Source organism: Ornithodoros turicata, chromosome 5, assembly GCF_037126465.1.
Source record: "Ornithodoros turicata isolate Travis chromosome 5, ASM3712646v1, whole genome shotgun sequence".
Taxonomy (NCBI): domain Eukaryota; kingdom Metazoa; phylum Arthropoda; class Arachnida; order Ixodida; family Argasidae; genus Ornithodoros; species Ornithodoros turicata.
The window spans coordinates 61616052-61626680 of NC_088205.1; the positions used below are offsets into that span (position 1 = coordinate 61616052).

Sequence of the window (10629 nt, forward strand, 5' to 3'; positions counted from 1 at the left end):
TGCGTGGCGTGATGCGCATTGCTGCATTTTTCAATACCAATTTAATGAATGGTAGCCCACAACAGTAATCTCAAATGTTCTAGTGACAACAATTATCTTCACGTCCTTTGGACAGCGACACCAGAGTGCTACTAAGACGTGCTATGTTTTTCGTTGGAACTGCTCCATGGCGTGGCAGGTGCGTTCACGCGCACCATGGACTAAATACACCCGATGCACGAGCTGCGAGCTGAAGCGGCGTTCACTGCGTAGTGCCGAGGCAAGAAAGAGTCCGCTAAAATTCTGATTGTAGCTTCTTAACGTAATCGAAGTTTTGTATTACGACAACATACGCGAAATTAACATAGCGCGTAGCGTAAGTTGTAGTGAACTTGTGGCGACGTTTTAGTGCCCCTTTAAGCAATAAAGTGATCCCCAATATATTTTTGACTTTGCGTTGTTTTGGGTTGCGTGGCCAAAAATAGGAGTCTCCGCAAAAGATTTATGGCTGCATCTCAAATGTGGAGCACAAGGCGCACACTCGAATTTTGGTTTTGCCAAGCGTGTTCACTACCTGCAGGTGTTGACGTTTTGCTGATGACGTAATTAGTGTTTGCGGATCAGGTGACTGGCAGCGGAGAGCTGACAGTGCAAATGTATTGTAGCAGACTATTTTCTGAAGGTCACTGAAGAGGCGCAGAGGCACTCTGCAAACTAACTACGTCACAACAGCAGGCCTGACGCTCCTGGCACCGTTTTCGTATAGTTTTCAAAAAAATTTGCATGGTGATTCATAGTAGTGTGCTTCATGACTGAAGTTTGGTTGCGAGCCACGTTCAGTACCACTTTATTGCTCCTTTAAAGCAGCAAGGCATTGAACCTCTATCCTGACTCTGCAGGAAACAGAGAAATGAGTAAATTATCTGAGGACACCCAAGTTCTTTTCTTTTATTAATTACCACCAGCAATTAGTAACATATGCATTGCCATTATTTGAAATGCACATTGGTACACAGGGGATAAACCTTGCTTGAAGAAAAAAAAATTCAAAAAGAGGGCTGACTGTGGGGCTTTCAAGTTCAAGTTGCAAAAAAGAAACAATCAACTATGGTACAAACTGTATACAAATAAATCTTTTTACAAGAAAAGAGACTTCACACAAAGCATCTCGTCTTTTTTGTCATTGCGACCTCGGTCCCGTCGGCAGACGTAGCGCAGTGCTCCTTTCCTCCAGATGTTCCAACGACATGTGCCAACTCTTAAAAGGCATGTGTGGGGTTCCACAGAAGCTGAGAATTGGGCACCAGGACAAAGAAAAGAAAAGTGGGTGCTCTAGGGAGCGGGAGAAATTTAATTTTTTTTATGTGGTCGGACTAGAAACACAAAAGGGCTACTTGTTTCTTTTACACCCCATAGTTCAAAGGGTCTGTCAGCAGATAGTAACGTTACACTTAGCTGTTCAATAAATATATTCTGGCTCATATGTCACCAACATAAAATAGCAATATTTTATGAAAAGAAAGTCAGAAAGATGGAATCCTCTGACACGATGAACTTTCACCAAGCAAGCACATTCCTAAACTTCCACTTGTGTGGCCTCAACCGCCGTTTACGATTAAGTTAGGAATTTTTTGAGATTTTGCTAAGTGCGGCAAAATCCCTTTAAGTGTTGTATAAAGCAGCAGTGAAAGAAAGAAACAAAAACATACAAGCACAAGAAACATTGCTATGTCTTGTGCACACTCACACATACTTTACTCCAGCAGGCATCGTTCACACAGCACTCTCAAGTGACAATATGAAGCGAGGATGTGACAGTTAAAAAACAAAGGAACCCCCTAGGCCACTTTCAACACTTTACAGGCTCCCTTATGGGATATTGATATATTTATGAAGGAAAGCAAAGAAGCCCTCTTGACAGCACCCACAAAATGGTACCAATACACTTTAGGGTTTTGCAGTTTCTCAAAAAGTCTGTAGAAGAGTGGAAAAAAAAAAAAAAATGTGCACAAAAATCTTGCAGGATGCGGCTAGAAACGATACACAAGTCCCCACAAGCAGTCACAAAGCACTGTCGCTCACATTCACCCGACCTCGGGGGCGGGGGCTGGCTCCCACCACACACATGCGCCCGTGTTACTTCAAACACCTGGTCCATCCGGCCACTTCTCCGACGGGATAGAAGTTGGAGGGGATGGGGAGAGGGGGATGGAGATAAATGTGTGGGAAAAGGGGAGCTAGGAGGCTTCTTTCTTGGGGTCCTTGTCATCCTCGTCGTTAAAGTTGAGCCAGCTTTGCTCTACAATGGCCGCGACACGCTTTTCGTATTCACGACGGTTCTCTTGGTAGAGCTGTGCTGCCAGGCTGTTGGCGGGACTGTTCGGGTTTGGTTCGTCCAGCAGGGACTGTGTCACAGATTGTATCAGTGAGTTTGACAGCTCAGCACCTTGATTATATTTTACTCAGTCGTTAAATAATTAGTGCTGTTACGAAATTGCATATGAAACAACCTCGCAGTGCACAAAGCATGAGCAATTCTCAATACGGGGCAATGTGTCTTTTTTTAGCTCATCTTACTGTGACTTCAGACTATGAACCCAAGTTCAGTACAACATAAGCTTTAGTGATGCATGCCTTTGATAAGGCTGATTCTTGTGGGCCACCATCATGCTAGGTTTTGCGAGCTGTATTGCAGCCAAAATTCAGTTATCTTATCAGAGTCTGCTTTACCTTATGTTTACAACCACTGGCAGTAATACCCACTAGCAGCAGGCAACATGCAGCAAGCATGCTGTTTTGGTATAGCTACCCTGTTTGTTGCATCAATAGATCAACAGCTCCCGTGAAATGAACAAAAATAAAATTGAGACTTTAGAATGCTGTGTCAGTGTTTTCGTAGTTGCCTAGTCTAAGGGTTTTAGTTAGAGATGGGACGAATCCAGAATTTTCCGAATCCGAATCCAAGGAAGATTCCGCGAATCCACGAATCTTTCTGATCCTTTCTTTAAAAAGAGTTTAAAAAGCAAGGGAAAAAAACTTATACTGAAAAGTGTTTTGAAGCAGAATATGATACCTTTGTTTAATGAAAAACAAATTAATATAATAGTTCAGGTTCAGGAGAAAATATACCCATATAGTTCTTCTTAAACTTAATTTATTCAGCATGTTGTTAATTGACTGGAATTATTTTCATGAAACTAAGCAACAATAAAAAGCAATACCATGTTACTTTTAAACTTGTAATATAACAGTTCCTGCCTGAACTCTTTCGGTCCAGAGCAATGTAAACAAACAAACAAGAAAGAACCGTCAGCCAATGAGGCTTTCGGCGGACTCCGGAGGCGCCAATTTGAAAAAGAAACAAACAAACGTGGTTGGGGGATTCGAAAGATTTGATTCGCCGTTTTGGGCACTGGGATTCGTATTCCCGAATCCCTGCCTAGGATTCGCGGATTCGGTTGGCACATCCCTAGTTCTAGTAATACGAATTCTAACCACCAGCTTGCTTGTTCTTTTGCCAATCTTTCTTTGGCTTTTAGAATGCAGTACACTCAACAAAATACATGGGACAAAATTCTAATTATAGTTTTTCTTACTGCCTTAGTCCTTCCCTTAGCACATGGGCACACAAACAAAATGAAGGACATCGCACTGTGCTCACCTGAATTGAAGTGAGGATGGCAGATACATCGTACGTGGGGCTCCAGCGGTTTTGAAGAATGTCTAGGCAAATGCTGCCGTCTGCGTACACGTTAGGGTGAAACATTTTGGAAACAAACCGCACTGTGGGAGGCTTGTTGGGATACTCTTCAGTGAACTCTAGTGTCAGCTTAAAGGTGCCGTCTTCGAAGGGTGTGTCGTGCGGTCTGCAGAACAACAGCACAAATACGGGCATAACTACCAAGATGATTGCACTGGAATATTTCTCAGAATCATGCTGGTCACGATACTCTCCTTTATAGGCACACTTTGTTAGCACAGGTCTAGCCATACGACTCAACAACGTTATCTGTTACGCATAAAAACAAACATGACACAGGATAGTCCCATAACACCAATTCCACAAATAAACAACAAAGAATTTATAAGAACAAATGTGGGGAAACACACAGCAGCCATACAGCAAAAGAGACGGTCTCTTGGAGGTCACGAAGTCTGAATGGAAGACCGCTACCAAGACAGCAAACTATTGTCTTCAAGACCAGAGAGTGCCTCCCAAGATATGGGTTATTATTTTAGTCTGCCCATATTGCCTGTACAAGTTAGGAATACATAGAGTCTGACTTTTATGGGTTAAACTCGATTCCTCCCGAATACCCCCAATGTTGTACTCCAGGGAAGAGTAACATACGTATTTTCGTTAGTTTCTATTTTCGTTACTCCAATATTTCCGTTTTCGTTATCTGTTTCTGATACCAGCCTTTCAATTTCGTTTCCGTTCCTGTCCCCGGTAATGAAACGGCTGTTACAGAGTGGAGACAGCCCGTTCAGCTCTCTCAGCACCCTGTTTTGCCAAAGTCGTGCTTCAATGTAACGAGTACACATCGGTGGGATGCGCACATTTTGCAGGTAAAAAAAAGAAAGCTGTAGAAGCATGACTTCATCCCGTAGAGTATCGTGCTCAAACTCAACTGGACTCGTTAGTCCAGTAACTCAACATGGGCATGATCAGACCCTCATTCAATGTCTCATTCATATGCGGACGTCCACAGTAGCAAATAATAATGTCATAGCGACGGTGAAATGATACAAGAAAAAAAAATTTGTGGAGTTGTGTCCTTGTGTTATGCCATGGAGTCTGTTGTGTAGATTGCATGTGTTAACGTCATGAATTACAAGGACAGGGACGAGTAAGCGACGGACGTACCCACGAGATCCAATATGCACTTCCATGCCCTCGTGTAGTATTCAGGGCATATATTAGAGAATGGAGTAAAAAAAAAAAAAATAGAAGTTTAATAAACTGAAAAGTCACTCATAAAGCAGTAGTTCAGGAATATCCATTACCCAAATTCATTACTGGACGATCATTTTCATTTCCGGTAATGAAGGACAGTGGTATATGTGACCATTATCGTTAACATTCATTGTACTTCGCGAGATATAAACCCTTGAACACATGTATGGGTCAACCTCTGACATCAGAGGAGCAAGAGCTACAACCATTCCCACTGGTAGTTGTAAGCGCAAGATCCCCCTCGTGCGGCCTCGCTGGTGGAGACGTCTGTAGTGATGTCAGAGCCCCATGAGTTTCAGCATTCGCAGTTACGTTTTTTACGTGTCTATTACTCAGTTACGTGTAGAACCTGGTATGCAGGTTCACATCAATGCAAATAACCGTCGTTTCACATCTGGTATAACATGCCAATGCTATTTTCTGGCAAAACTTTCCACCATTCTGTCATGTAAATTTTGCACAAATTGTCACAGGACCCTCACCATAGCCCTGACTGCACATTCCAAAGATGACATATGTTGTTGTGGGATGCATACCCCGGAATGTTCCTCCAGATCTGGGCCAGCGTCTACTTTTCGTCTCCGGGGGACAAGTGGGAAATTCCCCCCTCCCTCTGTATTATCGATTTTCTTTCTCTCTTCTGTCCTCCTGAAGTGGCTTCGTCGTAGTCTGTGGTGTGTCTTTTTGGCACCCCTTCAGGCGCACTCCCCCTCCACACACACACAGCTCAGTGTCATTGCCACCAGTACGAAGGCCCAACTACGTGAGGCAGGCCATCCCCCATGCCATTTGCTGTAAGTTCTACCACATCAATCGACAAAGCCTTCACTATGCTGGCAATTTGATCGACTCAGGAAAAGGGTTTATGGCATTTTATTCGCATGCGGCACCTGAGATAACACTTTGGTGCCTCACCTCCATGCGAATTTTGCGCCCCATCACAAGTTCAGGGGGTCTACAGTAACTCCCCTTCCGCCGCCCCTGGATGGACTGTGTTCGCCAGGTCACTTCGGATGTTAAAAATGTAACCTTTGCGTGAGCTTCCGCAGTTCTGCATATAGTAAAACACAAAGGGGAAAGTGCAGTAACAGACTGCTGTAGATGTCTACTGGAATGGTGCATCGGCTCCATGAGTTTGGGTACCTTGTGAAATTCAACAGCGGAACGACTTTCACAATTAATAGCATCATGTGTGCGCATTGTTGCTGTATTCGTGTTCATTATACTACAGTAAAACCTCGTTAATTCGGATCGCGTGGGACTGATAAAAATGTCCGAATGTCAAATTATCGAGCGCGCAACAAAATATGAGGTGAGCTTGCCGTTATCAACGTACGTTTGTTGTGAAAAGAACTGCCAGCTCGTGGTTTGTTTTGTACCGGAGGTCTGAGCCTTTAAAGGAGCTCGGAAAGCACTTTAAACACTACCATTTTTTTTAACCAAGCGGTTCATATGCTTATTAAAACGTGCCATGCGAAGCAATTCTATCAACGGGTGCACAAATATCGCAGAATTCGATTTTGAAAATCGCGACCGTGCGCAACGGTGGCAATGCCCGGAACGAGCCGTCGAGCCGCTTGCGTCATTTTGACGTAGGAAAAGCGGAGCCGCTGATTGGTTCCGAGGAACGTCGTCTGCTATTTTTCACTCAAAACCCCGCCGCAACGGTGGAAGAAGTTTCTTTATGCTTTTTCCTTGATTTATCAGATACAGTAAACGAACATTGGTCTACATACACTGTTCAGGGTTAGGCCGTGAGATTGTGGAGGCCATCCTCATTGAACTCCCCGAGCAAAGTCAACCAAAAATCAGTCAACCTCTCCCCGCTCGACCTTGCTTTCCCTAAAGCGACCTTACGGAGTAGGTGGATTATGAAAGTAAACTTCAGGTGCCAGTTGAGCGCTGCTCTGTTCATATCTGTGTTTTGTATATTGTTTGTTGTTGTGTTGTTGGCGACAATAAGTATAAACACAGTGCAGCACTAAGCGCTGCTTCAGTTCACACCTCAAATTGGTCGCTGCATCGCTATGATCACTAATTCCGTTCGCTATGTCACTATATCAATATCCGCTATATCACTATATCAATATCCGCTATATCACTAATTCGCTATGATCACCGTCACTTCGAGTAGCAACTTTGCTAGCATTCCGTTAATTCCTTATTCAGCTGGAGGAGTGTTCTTGCCGGTACGTTGTCAGATACAATCCAGTAAAATCTATCGCAATATGCCTATGCCGGCACGGCGTTGAACATTCATTGCCCGAGTTACACACTAACATAGCCAAACAGTGTCATAAGACCACCACAATGTATGGTCAACTTAACAATCATCGAGCTAAACGAGAATTGGCCGACGCAGACTACAAATGTGGACGACGCAGACACGCAAGTATGAGTTCATCCGTGCTCGGTGCCTTTTGTTTTGTCACCATATAGTGCATCAGTTTTATCCACCGTACAGTGACCGACAAAGCCGGTTATGTTTGTGTACGCCGACATATCAGCACGCACTGAAATAACATGTGACTAGCGTAAATTTTAGCTGACTATAAATTGCACATGTCGCGCGTGGGAGACTGCCAACAGCAAACTGTGACTAACCCAGCCATAATATTGCAAGCACACAACTAACCAACCAACATGCCGCCCTACTAAGCCAAATGGCTTCTAAATGTGTCTTTCGTTCGCTAACACGACTTGGACACATATAAAAAATTCCTGAATTTGAGTGGTCAAATAGTGATGTTATGTTCTTAATCGCGGCATATCATCTTACGAAGCAACATTTTCCCTGGTTTTCCTTGTTTCCAGAACATGAATTTCGAGAACGGGGGTTTCACAATCAGGAATATCGAGGTCCTCCCTTATTCATCGCTTGACAGGGAGAAAGCAGGAGCAAAGAAAACAGAAAGAAAGAAAAGAAAACCAGTTATCACTGACACGGATAGAAGCGCGGCCGCCGCCTTCCACTTTTATTACGTCACCAACGACGTTTTTTTCATTCTCCTCCTCATTTGACCCGGAGGAGCGAGTCGAGGAGGAACGCGCGCGGCGATGTTCAAGTGTCATTTTTTCTACAAAAAACATTGTGTACGGAGAAAATTTTCGTGTTAACCATCAAGTTAAGTTACCTGCTTCCACAACGCGTTCGGAACGCAAAATTTTTGAGACGGCTTTCAGAGCTCCTTTAAAACCACTTTTCTGATAATCCACGGATAAGTCTGTGGCGTTCTTTAAACCGCGAAAACCAGCCTTCCGATGCTTTGAAGGCTTCAATGCCCAATCTTGCTGCAAAGTTCTCGGCTTGTGTGCAGATCAGGGGTCCACTCAGAGGTAGCTGTCCATCGCGCGAGTTCGTAATGCAACGAAAAACAGAGTCTTCGAACTGTCATCCATTGTCAGCTACGTCAAAAGAGCATGCAGGTAGCACAAAGACTGACTGATACGCGTGGTTTAAAACGAGATTTTGATTCAAGTTGGCGCCTGGCATCACCAACGTCCTGGTGCTGATGACAATGGCGATGCATCCGCTGCTTGCTTCGGTGAGCTTCCCTCGAGCCGTGATTGTTCGAATTATGCGGTGCACACGCGACTGCTGCCGAATTAACGAGCGTTCGTTCCCATGGACTTGTGCAGGCGTTTGCCAGGACCGTGCAGGTAATCCGAATTAATAGGGGTCGAATCATCGATGTTTTACTGTACCATGTTGTTGCTGTGTGCATGGCTTTTTCACTCATATCAAAAGTGTGTATCAGGTCATGTGGATTTGATATAATGTCACAGAAACACGTATGGAATAACTGGTGAGTTTTACACAGACTTATGCGACAGTCTTGAAAACTTACAGGTGTCTTCCTTCAAGGTAGGATTGTGCTACTACTCACCCAAAAATGACGGCATTCCATATCATAATGTTGTTATCTGTTGGTGCACCACTAACTCCAGCAGGGGGATCTTCTTGTAACCTTTAATGGCAGAGGCAAACAACACCAGTTTCAAAAACACAATGTTTTATGTGTAGTCAAAAACAAAAGTTTCAAAGAGAATAACCTTGTACTTAGCTGCAGTTTCACAATATAAAAAGTGTGAAATAGTATTCACTTATGTACAGCAGGAGTGCATACACATACTACATAGCAGTCTTGTGTATATTGCCTACACACAACCATGGATTCTCTCAACTCTTGTGCACAAAAACAAGGCAAGTGAACATTAAAACTGGCAATTCACTGGTGATGTACAGTACTGACACCACTAAAGTGGCATTGCACTGTCGTAGCTTCCCCCAATTTCTCTGACAACCTTTCAAGTTCGAAATAACTTACCCTGGTCACTGTGCAGATTTACCTGCCCGTGTTGTCATTGAACATTTCACCAATTTCCGTGTATTATGGATATGTTCTGGCTATGGTTCCTCTAGCAATGCACACTTTCTGGCTGATTTGTGTGTATCACGAATGTGTGTGTGTGCTGAACAACGATTTCCATCCTTGCAACGCAATTTCCTTCTGGTACGTGTGTGTTGGATTCCATGTGTTCCACTACACATGGCTTCGGTTGGTATATACTCTATCCCTTCAACGCACAGTTATTTTTGACGCCTGTAGGTTGCGTCAGCTTTGCGTAACCAAGACAGCGAGCCAAGAGGCGCCCCACTGAAAGGTCGCAAAGCGTTGCTCAATACAGATTTCATTCGAATTTCACGAACGAGAAGACAGCAAGCAATATGAGACGCTGGCGTACTGTATCACCAAAAATAACGTTCGCTGCAGATGCGCTGAAAATATGTCGGAAACCGATCACATTACATACTGACGCGTAGAGCTGTGGCAAACAGAAAGGAAACTGTGCAAATGCGTGAGCAATAACCAACTTCCGACTGGATTTGCACATGCTCACAGACAGCCATCGTTTGCATGAAAAACGCGTTTGAGCACCTGCCAGCACTTCAACTACGCAGTAAGGACTTCGCCAACTCATATGGCCTTTGCGGCGATGGAAAGGAAACAACGCCATGGTAATTGGGCAACACTACAAAGATGCATTTTGGTATGAATCTCAGAGCCCCAAGGTCACATATTGACTAGGAACTAAGCCTACGCTAGCAACAGAAGCTCGTTTCAACACCAAAAAGACAGTCCTCGGTTATAAAACGAAAAGAAAATCAAGGGCCCTAGACAAAAGGGAGAGTCATCGTTGTCCACATAAGACGTTCCCAAGCAAAGAGTGAAAGTTTCCTGCGTGTTGACCCTTGCAAACACGGAATTTTTCCCGATAGTCTTACGCGAGCACTTTGATGGGAATAGCTGACCCCGATTTATGCTGACACTTGACGGTGTAAGACATGGTGCGGTACACTGTGCAACAACTTGAGAAACTGTATAGGATTGTCACAGGTTACAAACACAGCTGTTACTCAATACTCCTCGAGGAGCGTAAACGGGAGGCTGATGAGCAATGTAATGTCTGCTATCCCTTTCTACCCCCAACATTTTGTTAGTAGCTTGTGAGACTTACCTTTTAAAATCTCTCATGAGCCGTCTCCTGGCAGGTGTAGACATATTTAAATACCTAATTAATATACGACTTAAGACAAAAAGATATATAGCATCTAGATAAATCCAGCGAAATATCCTTGTTGTTATTCTACTGAACAGCTTCGTGACGTCTTCATCCGGGAGCCCAAGTCA

At 43.9% G+C, this 10629-nt stretch overlaps 1 protein-coding gene across 1 annotated transcript; it reads right to left on the reverse strand.

Moving 5' to 3' along the window:
* Positions 1-907: 907 nt before the first annotated feature.
* On the reverse strand, positions 908-10629 carry LOC135394554 (ubiquitin-conjugating enzyme E2 A). Its single transcript, XM_064625355.1, has 4 exons — positions 10457-10629; positions 8824-8904; positions 3641-3845; positions 908-2384 (listed from the first exon to the last, which is right to left on the reverse strand). The coding sequence occupies exons 1-4, from the start codon at positions 10498-10500 to the stop codon at positions 2217-2219; spliced, it is 498 nt and encodes a 165-aa protein (XP_064481425.1). The 5' UTR covers positions 10501-10629; the 3' UTR covers positions 908-2216.